The 22,731-nt window shown below is 38.8% G+C and overlaps 1 protein-coding gene across 1 annotated transcript in view; it reads left to right on the top strand.

Annotated features, from left to right (window-relative positions):
• Nucleotides 1–22,731, top strand: part of LOC118226433 (piezo-type mechanosensitive ion channel component 2-like) — a 122,302-nt gene that overhangs the window by 24,738 nt on the left and 74,833 nt on the right. The window contains exon 3 of the mRNA XM_035416041.1: nucleotides 13,470–13,595. Within this exon, the coding sequence (XP_035271932.1) occupies nucleotides 13,470–13,595 (126 nt within the window). The remainder of the gene's footprint in view (nucleotides 1–13,469; nucleotides 13,596–22,731) is intronic.

Here is a 22,731-nt window from a genome sequence, read left to right as displayed (position 1 = left end):
TTTAACATCTTTAGTCAGACTTAAGATGGGCTTAAGGTGATGCTATTCATTGGAGAGCGTACAGTCAAGGTTTGAAGGTGAAAGGTAATCGGCCCCATTCCTAATGTGTGCGTTCACAAGCTTTTTTCAACAGTGCTGTTAAAGAAGCATGTAGTCAGCAGCTGTGAACATTTTTTTATCCCAGCAAAACCTTGTGTCTCCAATAGAGTTTGATTCCATTCCTCCCTCTTTTAATACAAGAACATTTGATACTCTCCAGTTTATTTTGTCTTGAAGAGCTCTAGTTATTCTGGACTTGGTTGATTTATTTTATCATTGATACTTCGTGTCTTACTGTATGCATGATTAAGAAGTCCAAATAAGGGTTAGCCAATCCAATTCTTGCTGTTTTTAAAATCTTAAGAGGTCTTTTTTTTACGAGCCTACTAGAATATCACATTGTGCGATGTCAATTTTTTTCAGTGTGGCCTGCAGCAAGTTCACATCCTTTGCAATCTTTTGGAGAATGGGAAGACTGGACAGGAAGTAGGAAAGAGGCTAAAAAGCACTGATAGACTTTTTCTTCCCCCCTATCGATGGTCGCCTGGGAGGAGAAAGGGGAGTTTTTATAGCAGACCACTTACAATCTCATCAATAGTTAAAGAGGTGGGCACTGATAATAGTTCAAAATGCACACATGTTCCTGTTACCCTCTCTTTGAAGACTGCATACTCAGTGTTTCCCATTCTGCGTGGTGTGTGCCTCGGAGGTTGAATCTGTTCTGACACCCCACACCTAACAGCTGCTTGTTTGATACCTCACACAAAGAAATACTGAGAGCCACAAACACAGTCTGATCAAAGCAAAGGCTTGCATCGGCTTTGCCACAACATGTACTGGCATCGATGAGTGAATGACGAGATGTCGGAAAGGAACTCAAAATCCTGTTCCTATTGAAGTAAAGTGCCAGTTTCCGTTGCTACGCTACGTAAGAGTCATTTGGGGATGCCATGCAGTCATGTTATTGCTCGCTGATACTGCCAGACATACTGTCAAAAGTATATTTGCTTAATTTTCCGCAAAAAGGAAGATGATTCATTCTGGTTGCTTTCGTTGCATTATGCCAGTGCAAATGGGTTTAGAGCCAATGAAGGAACACCCCAGTGAGGGATACACCCTACTGTTTGTTCTCTGGAATAATGTTTTCTTTCAGTTTATCAAGCAGACATTATCTTACTGACAGGAGCTGTTGTGTCCGTGTTAATGTTGGCTTCGGTTTGTAAAGGTGCTACATTGTACTGTAAAATGTGGCTACACCTTGTTTCCTAGAATGTGCAGAACATCTCTGGGCCTGCAATGTCCTCCAGCGTTAGAAATGTGTCCAACCATTCAGATCTACGATGAGTCCTGCTGTCTGGCAGTACTGTAAAGCTTTCTCATGAAGACTTTTTATGGCGTTGTAATGGAATATAAAAAAAACAAATTGCAGCTTTGAGAGTGTAGTTCCCCTATTTTTGTTTACAGCATCTTAACTGATGATTCTTTTGGCGGGGTCGTGCTGGTTATGTTGAAATGAAATGCTGTATTTAGCTGTAATGTAGAATAGATTATGCACTGAAGTATTTGGTCCTTCCTCAAATCTGGTATTAGTATGATTGATATTCTTGTGCATTCTGGGTATTCAGACTCATGGAGAGGAAATAAGGAGATTCAGCCCCATTAGCCAGATGTGCAGTCATTAACTTCGAAAAGCAATTTTATGCACATTCTGTTATGTTTTGTCAATTTTTTTGCATGCCAATTTTCACACATTATACTGATCACCAAACTCACAAGGACATACAAGGATCAAAAACAATGTAGTGCTTGTTTACATTACATTCTCAAATTTAAAGAAAATGCTCCAACAGCGGACATTGTATGGCCCTCCCCTTGTGGGCACTTATTGCTCTCTCTCTGAGGACACCGAAAGATGATGGGTCTTTTGTCTATGGCTACAGTTGATAAAAGAAAGATGGGTGACAGTGTGGAAGCAGCGTTCAGCGGTGTTAAACAGGCACTATTTGGCACTGTTTATTCACAGTCCTGAGCAATTTGTCTTCTGCTGAGTGATAGCAAGCGGAACCCCATAGACGACAAACTGGGGGGGGGGGGGTTGCTTTGGCTCAATCTTTTTTTTGGTCCTCAGGGCAAACCTGAAAGGCCTTTCAGAGCAGATAACATGTGTTCATGGCTTTCTCAGAGCTGTGTCCTTTTCAGCACAGGAAACAAAACAGAATCACAGCACACGTGGTGGCCAGGCTAGTTAGCACAACACAATTAATTAAAACTGCAGTGCAAAGTCAACATATTTGCCTGCTTTAGCACTGTGTCATCCTCATACATGTTTCCAACCGTAATGGATGCCTGTCTAACAACTATTATGACATCATAGTGGGTCAGGTTTGACTGACGTTTAATGTGTTGTCAGTTGGCTTCAGTGTCTGTTCAGTTGTCATTTGATGGTCTTCACTGTTTTAATCAGTGTTTTAGTTTGACAAACTTTTGTCATTATCGTTTTGTAGACAATGCTGACAGATGCCACACACCTGGAGATATATTATACATCATTTGTTTTGCCTTTATGCCTGGCTGAGGCATTGGGTGAGAACCCAAGCGAGGAACGCTATGCCAGCTACAAGCACTTGAGAAGCTGCGGCTTTTCTTTCCTGCAGCTGTTTCCCCATTATACCCTCCTCAAAATAGCGCTTCCCAGAGGAAGAGAGTCCTGTAGGCGGCCCCACCATCCACATGCTTGTTTTCGAGAGGAATGCCTGTCAGACCTGATATCTGATTAAATATGAGATATTTACATTTATTTTCAGACAGGATTTAATTATGTAAATTAGCTTAATTCGGTGGCTATATACATTGTAAAAGTGAGATGCTGCATCTCAGATCAACTTTAGGTAAAACATAATATGGAACGACTCATACTGACGTGAAAATGTGTACCTACAGACCACCGGGTAATTGCTGTATTAGTGTTCAAGCTCTATTGTAGTGACAGTCAACTACTCTCTGTTGAAAGCTAGGGCGCCTCAATAGCAGATAGCATCTAATAAAGTGTATCACATGTAATTATAAGGGAGTTTCGTTTGTGGTTCTTTCAAGTCAAATGAAAACACCTTGAAAAGAAACACGCTGCCCACAGCTAAACAAAATTAGACGTGTAGCCAGTTTTTATGTTCACATAAACTGTACATTATGTGGAGAGGCCAACTTTGCCCAACAATTCCAGGATTTGCTACGAAATGCCTTTCATGTTTCTTCTCTATGAACCACCATCTTGAGCATTAAAATAGTTCTGCAGCTCAGCAGAAGTTTAGAACATCGTGTTCTATAATCAGGAGGTTTTGTAGTGTACTATTAAAAACCTCACACCCCAACAGCACCCCAGCTATTCAGTTTGATGCTACATGCTATTAGGCTAGAAACTTTTTTTTAACTTGTTTAAATTTTCTTCTCTGTTTATACATTATTGTGTTCTTTTGTTGTTTTTTAGGCTGTGAGCTAGACATTGATGATTCACATGATCCTGTGGTAAACAGGTTGTCTGTACGTTTACTTTACCAGATGTTACACATCAATTACTCAGGAAGTAAAGGATTGTTTTCAGATGGATTTTAAAAGCATTCTTGGCTTCGTACTTTTTTGAAAATAAAGATTGCAATGAAAAAATACCAGAAATAGGGAGAGAAATAAGTGTATACATAGGAACAGAAGCTACTATTCTATTGTCTTATTGCGTCTAAAAATACGAAAACTGAAAAATTTGACAAAATGTCAAGGCATGGATTGTTATAGAAGATGATAATACAATACAAAATGTAATATTTTCACATTTAAAGCAAATCATTTTTTTATATTCAAAGTCTGCAGATATGTGAAATTCAAGAATGATCGTGTGTGGTAAACGCATTATTAAGCACCTGGAGATCACTTGCACCAGTTATTAAAATGAATGGTGTCCATGGTATACAATTTGTATAGAGCACCCCTGATATGGTCAATATGGAGGACTTAAGCTGTCTCAGAAGACTGTAACAAAGCTTTGAAAGACATCCTGACATCTCTGGCTAGAGAGAAAACAAGGTTATGGAGTGTATCCAGCAGACTGTTACTCTAATGAAAACAGACATAATCTGTGGATGGGGGGTCTGGAGGGGGGTGCAGGAGACACGTCATCTTCCTCAGGAAATGGATCTCTGTAGAGAGGTCACATCCAAGGGTCTCCACCTCACCGTCTCTCCAAACTAAACCCCTGTCTCTTCCTGGGAAAGTCCCATGAAGGCTCAATCACTACACTCACCAGGGAGGCCATCCCACTTCCCCTGCAGCTCTCTGCTGGTTATCCAGTTACTGCTGCGCCATTCAGCCTGGCCTGTTATACAGTCCCAGTCCTACAACTAAGCTTTGATGATATTATTGCTTTCTTGTTTTTTTGGATTTTTAATAGTCTTTTGTGAAATGTAAACAGAGTGCAATCTCTTCTCCAATAGCACACTTGAAAGTAATGTAGCAGTTTAAAAAAATGGTTTAAAGTGTAGCTGTCTGCTGTGTTGTTTACCCCCAAAATGCACATGCAATGTCTTTGCGGTTGCTTTCCAGGAGCAATGCTGATTTGTGCTACCATTTTGAACGCTTCTTTGTTCATTGACGAATTCCCTTGGCAGCCGCTGAGGTCAAAGCGCTGCCTACCTTCACTTGTATGGCTCCAGCCAAACCAGAGCATTCTGGGAAATGTCTGGACCATGAGTCACATCATAAAAACTAATTACAGGCTGTCTGAAAGTTTGTCTCTGAAACGGTTTATGTAAACTGTTTTGACATGTCAGAAGTCACTATCTGTATGGCCATATTACAGAATAATTTGTCAAACTTGTTTATCAAATATAGGTCTTATATGCTGTGAGCTTCGTAATGTTTGGGACAAAGACTTTTTTTTTCTTGATTTGTGTCTGTACTCCACAATTTTAGATTTGTAATCAAACTATTCACATGTGGTTAAAGCACAGATACTCAGCTTGTATTTAAGTGTATTTTTACATTTGGTTTCACCATATAGAAACTGCAGGACGTTTTATACCTTATCCCCCCCCAATCCATATATATAGACAGTAGTAGTGTCAGTATAGTAAGTTGAACAAGAGAAAAAAGAATGCATTGGGAATGGACCTTGTTTGGATTGCACCAATTTTTAGATCCTTTATTGCGGTCATTACTTATGTAACCGTAGCCTTAAATAAATAAGTTAGTCTTGTGTAATACAGTGAAATCCTCAGTTTAAGCTAATGGCCAATAATCAAACCAGTAGTAATCACATCAGGATCTCAGAACATTTACTATTTTTTCTTGTTTGATATGTCTCCTTCTCAGCAAAATGTTTTTTTTTTAATTTTTTTTTTTTAAGTTTGCTCTGGCCCTTCTTAATCAAACTGTGATAGTGTGAAGACACTCCTTTTTATAATTGTCATTGGAATTTCAGCTTCTTATCAGTGGAAAGCGTGACTCGTTTCCATTTATTGTTCAGCTTTTATGCATCAGTGAATAAGGAGCTTGATAAGGTGTAAATACGTATTCTGGCTTCTGGTTTCGTGCTTGTTTGGGTAGTGCATAGATAACTGAGGTTTGTGCCTCCATTCCAAAGATGAGCATCATGAAACAATGAACTAATCTGGTGTGGATTCTTTTATTATGCTGGCAAGTGCCATGTTACCACCTGATCACAAAGTCTCACAAATTTGGGTGAATACCACAGGAATTCCACTTAAATCTTTAATACATGATGTGAATAATGTACAAGCAGGGCCTTATGTAGTTTAAATGCTAGTGCCAGACAAATGACAGGTTGTCAGAGGGAATATACAGAAATATATTAATTCCATACCAAATTTAAAATATTTTCTTTTATCTTCAGTGTACATATAATGATACATTATGTTTCCATTTGATTTCAAAATAAAGGTTTACGTAACGTAGACATTACAGACATAGGCTCATATAGTCATACAGAGGAATCTCATCTACATCTACATGATCTGATCCTTATTTCATGAAACCTAAAATTTAATTTATTTCTTGGCTGCATCATTGGACAGGTTTGATGGGAGATTGAGATCAAGGAGTTCTACACAAAACGTATTTGTCATAATAAAAGAACTATGTGAAACTAATGATAAGTGATTGGTGCTCTCTCTCAGGACCTATATGAGATAGCAGAAGGCTATGCATGTATGCCGCAGGCAGGAGTGCATTAATCCACCAAAATGCGCAGTGTCTCTGGAGCTTTTTAATTGTTGAGTGAAATAGCCTTGGTCAGATTTTTAGCCTCTTGGAGGATTACTGGTTCCAATTTTTGATACGCAGCTGTTTAATGTGGGATTGTTGGAAATGAGCGAAGGCAGCCACAGCTGCTCCACGTAGAGCATTTTTACAAAGCTGAAATTTAGGGTAGGTTTTTTTTTTTTACCACGTCAACAAAAAGTGGGGAGCCAAGGAATGTGGCATTGCCTTGATGTTCTGTAGAAATTTTGAGAACGCGCTGCTTTTCATAATTAACATTAATGTGCATTTTCTTGTTAAAATCCTGTATAATATGAACAGTGACTCATTTACCACTTTAATAAGCCTGGGCAGAGTGCTAGATTAGAGGAGGGGAGGTTGTTGAAGGGAAAGGCTTGGCTAGGTGCACAATCAAATGTTAAAGTGTCAAACGCAATCCTAAGTGTTTTTCACTATGACATTAAATTATCTGAGGGACACAGTGAGGAGTGGAACTGTAGGAGTAAGTCACAGCATTTTTTTTTTAAATCAGTAAATTATCAGTATCAGTACATAAGTGGCACTATATTTTTGGAGGTTGGCTGTCCTGCATCAAGGGTGTCTGTTTGAGCTCTTGAATATCTGGATTTTAGACTTTTGCCAGTTAGTTAAATTGGTAAGAAAACTATCTATTTAAACCTGTAAATGTAAGATCAAATGTTATTTGGCAGACATATTTTGTAATCTTTTGTGTTGTGTTCTATGACACATTTGCCATGTTCATTCAATGGATCCAAAGTTATGGACATTTAAATGCACAATTTGTTTCTATTGTTCTGACTGCATAAATTTGATTTGGGCTACATACAGTACAAGCAGCTTTGAAGAGTAGTACGTTTACAAAGATGGAAATAATGGATTTTGATTTCTTCAGTGGGCAACTGCACTTGATCTTAACCAGAGAGAAAAAATCTCACTGTATAAATGGGTATTCACTTCAGATAATGGTTTCTGTTCACGAAAGAGACAATGATGTTATTTGATTTCCTTCATGATGTATTGTGTTGACCAGAAGAACAGTGTTTGCATGGAAACCAGAGCTGTGTAAAGTATGCAAGTATCAGGAGACTCTTACCTCATTTGTGTTCTCTGAAATTCAAAGCACGCCGGTTCTCTGGAATTGGGGGGTGAAGAAATAGCATGCCGTGTGACCTGTTGGTTTTATTGCATAGTTACTGATGTGGAGGGCTTAATTGTGTTAATTCCAATGTTATCTCTTGACTTATGTTCACTGATTGCCTTGGTGATCATGGTGTAACTTAAAAAAAGCAATGTGCTGTATTCTCAATCTAAATCTTGTCCTGTACCTACGGTAAAGCCCAGCTGTTAAAACACCCATTTCCCAGAGATAACAGCCTCGGCTTATCCTCCTGGCAGGCCTCTTCTGTCCTGGACAAGTTCTGAGTTTTGAGAAAAGATTTATTTATTCTGCAGAATGTATGTAAAACAAGTGAATACCTGCCATTCCATCACTGACATACACCACCATCTTAAGGCGTCATACAGCAGACCTGCCTCTGTCTCTACAGATTATGGTCATGATCTTCAGGGGGGAAAAAAAGACAATTAAAAACACATGTGAATATAATACTATTATATTACGTTTATATACCTTGGCAATGCAAAAACATTTTCAGTGGCATACTGTTCTCTTCAAAAGAACCCAAGGTCTAATTTCCTGAGTAGTAATTAGAAGGTGTGAGTTGATACCACAGTGGCTTTACTGTAATGTCTGAGCACTTATCATTTTTACAGATTTGGGTTACATTGGAACGCAACAGTGAATCAGCAGTGACTCTGAAATGTCGTTCTTGTGGCTCTTGCATGCTCACTGGACATCATTCATCCTTCCACCCACTGGCTTTGTCTGTCTGCTCCTCTGTAGTTTTTTTATCTGATATATGAAATGTCATGACGAAAACCTATCAGTGGCCTTCTCATGGCAGCAGAATGATCATTCTCTTTGTCCTCAACGCAACTGACCATAACATCCTCTTGAACTATCTCCATACTCTCTGTAACTGTTCATAAATCTTGATGACCATAGTCTGTTTATAACACTGAAAGACAGTAAGTCTATTGCTACACCCTTAACTACTGGTGTTCCCCAAGGATTGGTTCCATGTCCTACTCTTTTAAACATCCATATTTCACCACTTTGAAATGATGTAGGCTATAACTTGGCACAGAATCTAGTTCTATTTCGATGCCGATGAGGATATACAAATCTGGAGATGGAATAAAGGAAGGAATTGTAACTTTCTCCAGTTAAATAGCTGTGCTCATTGAAAAATCAATCAAATTAAAAGCCCATACATTGTTGTATAATTATTATGCAGTTTACCACGTACATAATAGCTTTACACATATAGTTGTGTGTGCGCATGAGTTTGTGTAGTTTACTGAAAAGATGTTGCAATGGCTATGGTATGTTAGAAACAGTGCCCCATGGGTTTGAACTAAAGCCAAAAAGTCTCACATGTAAGTCTCACATGTGTTGCTCCACTGGCTACCTTTAAAATATAAAATAGAATTTAAAATCCTCATCCTGGTCTTTGTCTGGGCCAGCCTCCAGGATCTGCCTCTCCCAGGATATGCAAGCGAAGTAAAGAAATGAGTTGCAGGCCCTTACTGTCCCTCAGGTCAACTCAACAGATGAAAACAAATTTTGTACTCATCAGCCCACATCTGATTTGATCTTACAATACATTATTCCTACTATTGCTACTACCAGTAACAACAACAACAATAACAATAATCTATGATGGGATTAAATAACTGACATTCTTTAAATTTGAATGTCCTCTGCAAAATAGTATAATTTGGGCAGGGTAAATTCATAATTTTGAATGGAATTTATGGGGAAATTTGCTTTTTGGCATCAGAGGCTTACTAAACTGCAATACCTCCAGGAACCACTAGAGTTTGCAAGCTCCTGGGGGAATGTCAATCCCTGATTTCCTGAGTCCGGCCTGTGCCAGTGCCAACTGTGACCGGCAGCCCTGCGGGGCAGGTGCACAGTTGGCTTTGCCTCACTCAAGGGATATATGTGAGGGATTTTGTCGGCAGGGACAGCAGTGTTCATAGCTCAAGTGACCCCTGCTGGCTGTCCAGAGGCCTTGGCTTGCCCTCTGTGCATGTTTGTGATTAGGTATCCTCCGCCCCAACTCTGCACATGCAACCATGAGTTGTTTCGAGCAGGCAGCAGGGGCTTATATGAGCACACTTGTACATAGTTTGTAAATTGGACATTCCAAATTTGGGTGCAATTGGAGATTTAAATGTAAAACATTTTAAATAAGAAATACTGGCATGCATTTTCCTTCAGGGATTTTGTGTGATTGTGATTAAGCTGACAAAACTTTGCAACAGGGATAACAGTTGGAATTAGGAACACAAGGTGACATTAAACATTCACTATTCAAGTGAGTGCTCATAATGCTGTACATATATATTTCTACTAGTGCAGTCATTTGTGACATTTGATTTATTCTGTTGGTCTGAGATGACATTATTTGAAATGTCAGAAAAGACTTTTTAATATTTTCTATGTTACGGCACAAATTAAAAACTGATCAAGCTTGAAAATTAAATTAACTGAAATTTTTTTCTACATTAACTTTAAGGGCATGTGTAAGCAGTCTCTGTAAAGAAAAGTATACTCAAAACTATTTCTGTGCTTTAATTGATGTGAGCAAGCCTCTTTGTCCTCAATAAATCAGAAATACATCTGTACCTTATTTTGGCTTCCCGCACAAGTATTGCCTTTCTAGTGATGATGGGGTTTCTCTGTGGTATGTTATTTTAATTAGCTAGCTGCACTGAATGTTTCAGCACACAGAATGACAGTTATGTTACATATTTTTGTTTTATTAGATTTTTTTTTTAAAGCCTAAGGGACTAAATAGTCTACCACAAAGGGTTAGCTATAGTTTTACCTGAAAGAAAGGCTGTTTCTGTTTTATTATGACAAAAATGATTAATGTTGTAAAAGATTTTTAGCATGCTGTATCACTATTTAGTCTAAAAGTCAAACACAGAAGCTACTGTAGGTTTTGCTTATGTAAACCAGCTATATTACACATAATCTAATTTCAAGAATAGCATAAAAGCAAAGCCTACCCTACTACCCCTACTACCATGCTGTGCAATATTCCCATTAAATTTCAAGTAACATAGTAGAAAAACAAAACTAGCTATTTAGCATATATAATAAATGTCACACACTGTGTGTGCACCACATATTTACAATATGCATACATGCATGTAATGTGTGTTGTCACATTAATGCTTATGTAATCTTTTCTTTGATGTTTGCCACCCCATGGTGTGAAATGAGCACCTCGTGTGCCATCTAGTCGTTATTTCTGGTTCAGGTCAGCAGTTGCATATGGCAGACACTATTATTTTAATATAATAAAGGACCAAGAGTGCCGTACCCTGCTGGCTGCAGTCAACTGTGGGCATAAGTTGTTAAAAATTTTTTGGGTGGGTGCGGGTCTTAAAACCCTTTTTCCTTTAACAGTGTAAAATCAGCAATTTGACAAAGGCCAATCTTAATATTTCACTTGATACTACATCTGTATTGTTTTAATGTAACCCTAACCACTTCGCTCTACTTATTACACCAAGGCTGGGTTCAACAGGCCCTCATATTCAGACTGAACGTGCTCTACACCTGAAATATAGTAACACTCCAGTGTGCTTACACAAAGTGTCCCCCTGTTTTGTGTCTGGTGCTGCAGTTGCCCAGACCTGACAGCTCCTTTGAGTCAGCTGCAGACTTCTGTAGCGCCGCCCTGATGTTGTTTGACTTGCGGCAGTGCGTAATGATTTCTGGTTCCTGGGCCGACTTTGTTCCGGTGACATGTAGTGATAAGCCATGAAACAGCAGCACTGCCATAACATTGCCCAGCCATTTTGTTTCTTTTAAAATATTGAGGGTCTTCAAAAACCTGCCTTTTACAAAAGTGTCACTGTTTGAAGGCCTCCTTAAACCTATAAATTTATTTAATGCATCATATTTTACATTTTATTGGCTTCTGTTTGCAAAATGTATTTTTTACAGGAGTTGGCTTGGATTTTTCAGCAATATATTGTCACATTTTGCTGTGTTTTAGATGGCTTTCATCTCCTAGGATGCTTTGCATTTAAATGAATCAGCAATGCAAATGTACCAAATGTCCCTTTAACTCCCATTCCAAAAGCACAGTTTTACAGCTAAAGTAAACGTTCCTCATGGGGCTACTGCCCACACTCACATTTGATTCAGTTACATGGTACAATTTCAGATTTTCTTTGGGCTAGACACTAATGCTCTCTTCCTACTTGGATTCCTGTGGTGTGTGGCAGTGCAGTATCATAAAATGTAGGATATAGTTGTGCCATTATTCTCTCTACGATATGTAAAACTTAAGAGCGGAATTATCATTCTGATGAATGAGTATAGCTACACTGAATTGGCCACAGATAAACATTTAAACAAATGTTACATTTTATTATGAACCTCAAAGCACTGAAGTGTGTGGTGAATAATAACACTGCAAGGTATTGCCGTTAATCCAAAACGAGCATAATGCATAACTGTCTTAGCAACTGGTTGGGAAATTATTAATAATTCAACCTTAGTTCAAAAAAGTTTTTTTTTTTTTAAATTTTTTAAAGTTGTCTGATTAAGCTTTGTGAAGGGTTTCTTTCTGTAAAGTCAATTTGTTCATCATGAAATGTACAGATGGTCAGTAATGGTAGTTTGCTGTTGTTTATTTGATAAAGCCCGTTTTAATGGTTTGTTTGTTCCCCGTGGATTTAGTGGGCCAAAGCATTCCAAAGTTAGATATACTGGAAATGGCGCCTCCCTCACCACAAGGTATTGTAGGAGCACCAGCTTTTCATCTGTGGGATTCTGTGCCGTTGGCTTTCCCACTGAGAAATGAGGCCACTGGCCCATTAAAACCAGGACCTTGGTCATGCGGCCACCTCCGATTGTTCCGACTGACATGTCTGACCGGATCCAAAAAACGTTTGTGGTTCTGCAGAAGATAAAACAGGCAAGAAACACTGGGGGAAAAAATGGACATTTGCGGAAGAAGGAAGCGTTTCAATGCCGTCACTTTCCCTCATCCTTGATGCATTTGGCTTGTTTGGTCTGAATCCATGCCCGAACCATTAAGCGTTCGTGTTCGAAACATCAACAGGATAGCGCTGCGCGCAGAGAATAACCTCATTATCCGCACGGCATGCATTAGTGCGCTTTCCGGTAAATTCCACTACACACCTTCCTATTATGAGAAGACAGGCAGGTTAACCTGTGTGAACTTCCACTCTGACAGCAGGAAAGTAGAATTTCCTGTCAGTGAATACCATGAGAGCCTCCGAGCTGGAGTTCTGCCACCGATAATAATTGTGAGGGTTGTCCTGCAGTTACATACCCTGTTCTGAATTTGCCATTATTAATTGAGGGGATAAATTACTGGCCCTGTATTATGTTTCTTAAAGCAAATAGGTAGCTCATATCCAAGCTAAGCCCTAATGTAATTTATTTTCTAGCTTATCTGACATCAAATTGGATTCTGCTTGCTTTCATCTGGCTCGGCAGCCAGATCAGCAGTATATTTGTGTCTACACTCGGGCTAGTGAGAAATGAAATGTAATTTCCTCTGAATAAATTGCCAAAAAAATATATATATATCACTTGATATAATTCTCAGTCTCATCTGCACAGTAGCCCATGGAGAATTTTTTTTTTACAATAGCTTACAATGAGCTGTAGCTGTAAGTCCAAAGGCGACTTTATCATGTTACTAGCCAGCTACGTAGCTGACTAATCTATAACACTTGCTCAAAGCACCATATAAACCTGTTGGGCTGAAATGCAATAAGTAGCATATTATAGATTTTACTATATTTTTCCCCTGCTTAAAATGCAACAAATATGAATCTGTAATTTTTTCATGGGCGCAGTAGTAAGATCTGTGTAAGTGTTAATTGGGCAAATGTTAATGGGCATTACAATGATCACTCAGTTGCCTTCTGTGCACAGTTGTTCTGTTTTATTGCAAACATTACAAAGAGTCCTTAGGAAATAAATCTATAGAACTCATACTGTGTATGTGTTATTTGTCCTCCAGGCCACACGGGGCGCCTACTGAAATCCCTGTGTTTTACCAGTATGACCTTTCTGCTGCTGCACATCATCTATCAGATCACCATCATCAGCCTACTGGCGGGGAACAGCATTGAGCCCGACTTCAACTGTGAGTACAGAGGCTGGCCGACAGGCCCACTGTCAGCCTAAATCACACATGCCAGTGCAGTCTTTGGTTTGATGCATGTTCTTAGATGGAGAAAACAAATTACCTTTCAAGGTACATATCTACACATCAGTTTTCATTTGTATTCATATTGATATAGAGATTGGAAGCATAGGCATATTAACATAAGCATATAGAAAAACTTACATACTTACATATTACAGTTTGATTTAGCCGTAAAAAGAGTTCAAGCAGTTGTTGCATCTTGGACGGTGGTCTGATTTTGAGTTGTTCGAATATTTTGTTTAAAAATCATTGGCACCTGTTTGAATTTCATAGGCCATAGAAAATAAGAATCTTTGCCTTTTCAGAAATGTTTTTGAAATGAGTGGTTAGGTTAGTATGAATGCTGCATAGGGCTAACTATCAAATCTTCAGAGTTGTTTCATTTGTAACCATTATCCATTAGACAATTTCGTAGCTACTGAATTCATGTCCTGGGGGGTAGCAAATCAGTGAAATTTCCAGGTCTCTTGGAAGCACAAATTTTCTCCAAAATCTAAATTGACATAATGGAGACAATCATTAATTACATCAACTGGTTAGACTCCTGGATGGAACTGAAGCCTTCAGACACTATGGCATTCAGTGCCAGGACAGTGCTTCATCTTCCAAGCCTAATGATAAAGACTGTGGGAAATGTGTTGAATGGCCTTTAGATTTTATATGTAGACCTCTAGAGAGGGCACAGTTGCTTTCTCTTTCTCTTGAAGTGAAGGTGTTAAAAACATACCTCTGAACATGAAAGTTGTGAAGCCTGTGTGTTACACATGTGATGCGGTACTCAAGGTCATGCTACCTATGGAAGGAGGCCACCCGTGACACGAGGTCTCGATCCTGCATCCAAATTAAATGGAACATCGTTCCCAGGCCAGCCGGCTATCGGCAGACACGCTTAAAGGGCTTCAAGCACAATAGCAACGAACCACAACATCTGTGCTCAAGATGGTAATATACACAGAACCCTAGGGGAAGAACAGTGCGGGCCAATGCTATGTTCACAACAACAGTAAAGAGCCTTGGCCCTGTGCTTCACATGCATAAGTCTAGATCCTCTGCCAGGCATGCTGACATTCTCATTCCATCAACCGAACCATACTTGAATATCAGATCCTGGGTCCTCAGTTCCATGTAGACCCCTGCAGTTCCAAAGCTCGACTTGTTAACTTGTACTCGAGTGCGTGCAGCGTTTGTGATGGCAAGTCATAAATCTCTCAGGGTGCGGAGAAGGAAGAGAAATAGCTTCTCAAAGTCTGCAAAGCAAAACAAGGAGAAGGTGTTTTTTGCCGGGAGGATTTTTGGAGTGTGTAAATAGTTGGCTTCCGTACACTAATGAAATCCAGTATCAGACTGTAAACCCCAAACTTGTCTAGAAGGGGCACAGCCATGATGGTGTAAACTATGTCGGTTTCCTGATACGTTCTCTGTTTTAACAATGTATTCCATATATTAATATTTTTTGTAATACACTTCAGCTAGCCACAAAGCATCTTCTACTGTGATGTTATAGAAACATTCAAACTTCCTATACAGTATCAGAACAGGAAAGTAGGATTGCATAGCCTCCTCTGTCTTCAGTCAACACAAGGTAGTTATGACACTTATTATATTTACTGTGAAGTAAGGTCTAATTAAGAGCCATATTTAACATCTAGTAGCACAAACCAACCATTATATGCATCTTCCATATGTTCACTCTTATTTCATCTTTGAATAAAATATCTATTGAATATTAACTAGTATGTAATCAACCAACCTCATATAATAATTTTACATTTTACATTATTAAACTACGGTGGCTCTGAAGTGCAAAACACAAAAACAAAAAGAAAAACGCAAAAACAAAAACTTTCAGCCCAGAGGTGCAGATGCAACATACAAAAACAAAAACATGCAGCCCTGAAGTGCAAAACACAAATACAAAAAAAAAATGCAAAAACGAAAAGGAGCAGCCCTGAGGTGCAAAACACAAACATACAAAAACAAAAATGTGCAGCCCTGAGGTGCAGATGCAACATACAAAAACAAAAACTAGCAGCCCCGAAGTGCACTGTTGCTAGTTTTTGTATGTTTGTGTTTTGCACCTCAGGGCTGCTCCTTTTTGTTTTTGCATTTTCTTTTTGTATTTGTGTTTTGCACTTCAGGTCTGCTCCTTTTTGTTTTTGTATGGTGCATCTGCACCTCAGGGCCGAAAGTTTTTGGTTTTGCGTTTTCTTTTTGTTTTTGTGTTTTGCACTTCAGAGCCACCGTATTAAACCGTAGAAAACAAACTGAATGCAAATAGATCTTCCAAAATATCATTGTCTAATTGTTAAACATTCAATACAATTTCCTTTGTCTTGCTATTTTCCAAAGCCGTTTCATGGTTGGAGGATGGCTTCAGAAGAATAACAAGTGTGAAACTCATGATACCGTCTGCACTCAGAGCATGTGGGTTAAAAGATAACCTGGCATAAGTTTTTCTATACAACTTGTTATGGTTCATGAGCTGAATTCTGCTCGACCTACTCAATTAATCTCCCAGATTGCTGCTTTGTGCTGACATTTTTAAACTGTCTCTTTACAACATAGGAAACCAGAGCTGTGCCAAAAATGACATCTCCTTCCAACACTGTTGGCAGCAAATAAATGTGAGATCATTAAAATGTGTTCACGGCAAACCAAGACCTGATTGAGCAAAGGGAAGGATAAACTAATGTGACTGAACTGGTGTCTTAGTGTAGGCCAGTGAAGAGAAGTGCGGGGATGCAAAAAGACATGCAAAATTGTTCCCACGCTCTGGAGAAAAGTCTGGTGAACCCAAAAGCAGAATCCACAACATTTCTCTGTAGGGTTTCAAAACAGTCTGTGAAAAAAAAACAATGCAGTTGTTGTGTTGGAGGACTACTTTTTATGAGCAGTTGCTATTGAGCTTTGAGGTTAGGGAAACCCTGCCAACTGAAGCTCTCCCTCTGGGTAAAGCTATGTAGTCAATTGTGCATCATCCCACAAGACTACTGGGCATACTGCGCTAAGGACACCACCTGGGAGTTATTTTGCACTGCAACAGTAAAAATGTACCATGCTTTACTTTCAGGTCTCTACAGTCATGTTCAGTCATAGCTTGTATGTAACATGCTAAGTTTAGGCTAGACCTTATAATTTAGCCCCAGTTTAGCTTTATCACACACATGGGTTTTGTACATATTTTTACTTGGTGCATGCATTTTGTCAGGATACAGGATAACTGTAATATTTTAATCAATAAGCATTTCAGTCCAGAAACAGGACTTCCATGTGACAGTACACAGAATATGTACTTGCCAGCAACAACACCAAAGGTCCAACCATGAATTGGACCTTTGCTCTTGACTGGTGGTCAACAGCTACATTTTTGTGATAAGAATCGCCTTCCTCAGGCTGAAAAACCCACGTCAGTCCTAAAATACACCATACAAGGCTACACCTCTTAATCTGTATTCACCACAGTGGTCATAGTGGCAGTCATAGTAAACAAGATACATTGCAGTGTTTCCACAGAGATGAAATAGCAGTATCTAAATGGTTGATCATTACTGCTGACAAAAACATTTGGTCTTTTGCAGTGTGTGGTTGAATATAAACCCAATAATTTATTTGTCTATATACTAGAAATATAAGGACCCACCGCAATGTTTTTCTTACAAATGCCTTTATTCTTTAGTTCTTTTTTAGGAAAAGGGAGTGTTTTTACATAAAAAAGCCAAGCCAAGATGTATGACATCAACATATTTTTAGTGGGCTTTATTGTCATAATATGCCATTAATTTGCAGTGTGTACAGAAGATGTACAGAAGACCTAACTGCTGTGCCACAATACCTCAAATTCTCCTTTGGTATACATGCATGCTTATCCTTTAGAAAAAGCCATGTACATTAAAATATTTATAGAAAATGAAATATAAATTTACCTCCAGCTGGAAATGCATCAACTCTGACTATTAGGGTCAAAGTTTCTTCAGAATGTGTTCAAGAAAATTCAGAAATGTATAGGTAAAGTGAGTCGCATATGGTGTGTTTACTTATTTTTGATGTAGTGCATTGCTTCATTTTTTTTTAAAATTTGAATAAAAATATTTAATGGATGATTTTCTTGTCAGTGGCATGACACTATGATACTGATGCACAGTAATATGGGTAAATCACAAATTGTAATTCATGATGCATGTCTCTTTTGCAACAATATCCTTTCACCAAATTTTTCTTTAGTCTCTAAAGTAATTTCTTGACGGTAGGTTCTGGTACTGTATATGAGCTTCAGTGTTGCAATGTAAGAGTTTTCGCTGTGTTTGTATCATTTTGCTTCCTGCAGTACCCATAATATTTTGAATATAAATTTCAGGCATAAGAAAAGCAGTTTAGTTGAATTAATGTTTTTGGTATGGTGCTTCAGGAACTGGTTTTGTCCCATTTTAGAGAACTTTTACAACAGGTCTTACTGCGAAAATAAATTCAGATTTGTGTACTCTTGTGCAAACATTACATTACATTACATTACAGGCATTTAGCAGACGCTCTTATCCAGAGCGACTTACACAACTTTTTACATAGCATTTTTACATTGTATCCATTTATACAGCTGGATATATACTGAAGCAATGCAGGTTAAGTACCTTGCTCAAGGGTACAACGGCAGTGTCCTTACCCGGGAATCGAACCTGCGACCTTTCGGTTACAAGCCCAGTTCCTTACCCACTGTGCTACACTCCGTCCGAAAGTCAGAATATATGCTTTCCTTTCTCAGATGGATTTATTATTTAGGCAAGTTTAAGCACCCTGTCAGGAAGCCATTTTATGATAAGGTAAAGTCCTGAAACTGCGGTGTTTCTTACTCCATGACAGCGCCTATTATTTAATTAACATTCTCATGTAAAACCATTGATTTTATGTCTCTTTACTAAGAGCTCTACATTTTAGTTTTCTTGTCCTTCATGAATGTATATCTGCAATGAATGTAGCTGTGCCTGGGTATGCCATTATGTTTGCCTTAGCCACTGAAAGTCTGGAAATACAGATCTTAGAACATCGGTCAAACAGGAAAACATTTATATCCTTGAAAGAAGAGGCATGACTGCTACTGTAAAAGCATTGACATGATACTTAATAAAGAGCATAAACCATGTGAAAATCCATGGAGATACCTATACAAGAAAAGTAGGAGAGTTGCATAGCCTCCACTGTCTTCAGTCAACACAAGGCAATTATAATGTTTATCTTATTTAATGTGATATAAGATCTAATTAATAGCAACATTTAACATAGCAGAAACTGTAAATCTTCCATATCTTCATGCTTATTTGAACCTGTGCCAGGAACGCAGCCCTTGACATTTTCAATTTTCTAATAAATATCAAGTTATATATTGAATATTGACAAGTATGTAATTATGCAACATCATATATAATGCTCCTTTACATTATTGAGCCTTAAAAACTAACTGAATGCAAACACAGAAGAGATCTGCTCAAAACATGAATGAAAGGCACTTTAACTTTATTTTTTGACAAGATTTTTTATTTAGATTTTCATGTCGGCTTGGAGAAAGTTCTATCTGATGTTACAGACATGGGTGTCACTGTGGTCTTTCCTGCTGATGTACTACTTTGTGAATTGTATTTTATTGTGCAATTCCACTGGCTTACTTTTAAGTGTATGTTTTACATTTTAATTTGTAATTACAGTTATGATAACCATGCTTTTCATTTCAGTTTGTACCACTGAGAACAGACATATTTTTTCATTGTGTCGTTTTGTTTATAGTTTCAGGGTCTTGTGAGTTGATTTCCCTCTTAGGCATAGTTTTTGTCATGCAACACGGTGTTTCCTTCCTTCCACATATAAGCCCATTGTGCACACATGCCTGAGCCCACAGCTGCGCTCTTTGTTTCCTGCGTGATCACATGTCCACAGCATGTCCACTACGTCAGCACAGATGAAAGGCAGAGAAAGAGGGGATTTAGGTATTCTTCCCACAGAACCACGTGCACCGGGGCAGATTGAGACATGATACGATGCTGTGTGTCTGTGGCATGCTATTATTTCTGTATATAAATGCATTTCTCTAGATATATGTTCAGATAAAATGACTCACTGCACAATCTATTGGCTTTTCTGCTGATTAGAACTGAAACGGCACCATATACCCTTCAGCAAACATCCAAGCCAGATTTTCTCTTTTTTTCTGTCTCATAGTTTTATGTCCATGGTATTCTTATATAAAGATAATAATGTGCAGTGAACGCATTTACAGCTATCCCTTGATAAAGCTCATCCTTAGCAGGTATATTTTTGCACCAAGGCACATTTGTAAACAGTTAAGCCCATAGCAGGTGGAAGTTTTTTTTAGTTTTTTTTTTTAGTTTGGATGGGCTTCTTGTAGTGTACACAAGTCATAACAATGCAAGTTAGAGGCTTCATTGGTTATTTTCTTGTCAGTGGCATGAAAACAAAAAAAATGGAATGGCTACAAATGGTTTCGCATCCAACTGATGGCTTAGCTTTTAGAATCTCAAACAAATATGCTTTGAAAATGAATAATGTTACAATGCATTACTTCAGGCGAAAAGACTCCCTCAAATTCCCTCAGTGTGTTTATTTCTTTTCAATGTACACTGCTTCTTAGCAACTTATATCCCCTAAAATCCTTTTGTAAGTGGTAAAGAGAAAAATATGCATGGGCTCAGTTGCTGGGAAAACGTTACTAACAACAAAGCTATTAGTGGAATCTGTAGCTACTTTTTACAAAAGCACTGAACAGGACAGAGTGCATTTAAAGGGCTTCTTGTGTAAAATGAGGTCCAGCATGTTCAACAATCACCAAATGCAAATGTTAGATTTCGTTGTTTCATGTGAAATAGCTAGGGTATCCCTGCTCCCGGGCATAAGCTGTGTAGCCATTACTGAGCCTGCATATATTATGATATAACTTGCAATCACTTAGATTGTGCTGATGTTTAATGAGCTCTTTCCTCACAAATGGGCTGACAGTCAGGTTGTGCAGGCCCATTTTCTTAGCGCCACTTAGCACCACCCGTCTTCCCCTCAATCTATTGCTCCATCACCAAGCAACCTGAGGCCGAGATGCTACCGCAGCATTTCCACACCCAACCCATTCAAAATTTGAATTCAACCTTCTCACTCCCCTGTGGGCACACTAACGGGTTACCAAACCATTCCCGTGTGGTCTCTAATAAAGAATGAGGCCAACATAAATCTCTTGCTTAATTTCAGTCTGGGATTATGTTAGAGAGGAATACATTTCACAGAATGTGAAAACAAGCAGATATTTCAGTCTGTGGAACACAGTGGTTTACTTTGCCTAAGGTTGTAGGTTGTGGGGTACACCTATAAACTTGCCACCTACGTCAGGGAGACCCAATCGTGTTCCTGGAGATCTGTAGTCCTGTAGGTTTTCACTCCAACAAGGGACATCTCTTTCAACAGCTAGAGATCTCATTGAGCTGCTAATTAGTAGAACCAGGTATGCCAAGTTAGGGTTGAAATGAAAACCTGCAGGACGGTAGATCTGGTAAATGGACTGCATTTATATAGCGCTTTTATCCAAAGCACTTTACAATTGATGCCTCTCATTCGCCAGAGCAGTTAGGGGTTAGGTGTCTTGCTCAAGGACACTTCGACACGCCCAGGGCAGGGTTTGAACCAGCAACCCTCCGACTGCCAGACAATCGGTCTTACCTCCTGAGCTATGTCGCCCCAGGTCTCCAGGAATAGGGTTGGGCAGCCCTGACCTAAGCTATCCTCTTTCTTATTCTTATCTCATATTTTTGTAGGGAGATGGATTCAAAAAGAAAAAAGTCAGATTTACTTTTTGTAGCAAAACATACACTGTTACTTTAAGTATGAAGTACTTTTTCAATTTTTATGATTTTCAACTTGAGAAATCCTAAGTGTTACTTTGAGCCTTTTTAAAGGTTTTTTCGTTTCCAATTTTACTATTCATAGCTATGGGGTGATTTGACCTTTTACTACACTGGGACATTTTTCCATCAGACTTGACTACAGACCACAGAAAAGATGTAGCCCAGATAGGGACACAGCAAAAAACAAACATAGTTGGAAGCAGTTTTGTCTATTTTCTGCAGTTACACTGCGTTTATGTAATGAGGGCAAGATAATTTAAGATAAAAAAAGGGTATGGATTAGTGCTGATCTGCTGTACAGTAGTATTACTGTATTATTATTATTGTCTTTTACCTGGTTAAATAAAGGATATATATACTGCATATACAGTATGTGAATGTAACTGTTCATAAAAAATCTGTCTGGTGAAGAAAAAAAACAAAAAAAACACTAAGATTCAAGTTTGGAAGGAGTCCATGCACGGATATGCTTCCCAACTCATTCCAGCACCGCAGGGCAATATCAAAATTGGATGCCTCAAGACAAGCCTGGACTACCTATCGTGGGTGCCACTGACTGCACTCATGTACAGTTTACACATAATATCAGCAGTCAGTGCCATTTGTGTGAACTGCATGAGCGGGGTCTATTCTATAAATTTACATGTGGTTTGCAGTGCAAAATGTTGCATAAGACCTTTGTCTTTCTGGCCAATTCTGACATTTCTGCAGGCTTGAAAGGAAGATTATATTGAACGAGTGCCATACAAGCCAAAACTCTGCAAGCAGTTTCTAATCATAGGATCTCAGTGGTGTGCAGTGCTATTGAGTGAAGATTTGGAATGCTCAAAATGCATTTCAGATGTTTGGACGGGTCAGGTACGGTGCTGCAATACAAGATGTTGACAGAGGGCTTCATTTGGTGGTGGCAGAGAACACAAGCATGGCAAAAGCAACATGGGAAAATATCCAGGACACTGGGGCAGGTCCTGAAAGCACAGAAACATGGCAGGTATCCTAACTGGACAGTGAAGTCCAACCATAATCACACCTTCAGCTTATTATAGTCATTACCCAGTTGCCACCTGCACAGTGTGCTGAAATCTGGGTCTTTGCTCTCTGTTTCAGAGGTTGGTTCCACAGAGTCACCTGTATTCAAGCAATTGTGGGGGGTGATCAAGCAAAGATTTTCTAACCACAAA

This window comes from Anguilla anguilla, chromosome 4 (assembly GCF_013347855.1).
Source record: "Anguilla anguilla isolate fAngAng1 chromosome 4, fAngAng1.pri, whole genome shotgun sequence".
In the NCBI taxonomy this organism is placed as follows: domain Eukaryota; kingdom Metazoa; phylum Chordata; class Actinopteri; order Anguilliformes; family Anguillidae; genus Anguilla; species Anguilla anguilla.
The sequence above is the reverse complement of the archived record's forward strand: the minus strand, read 5'-3'. Positions and strand labels throughout refer to the sequence as shown.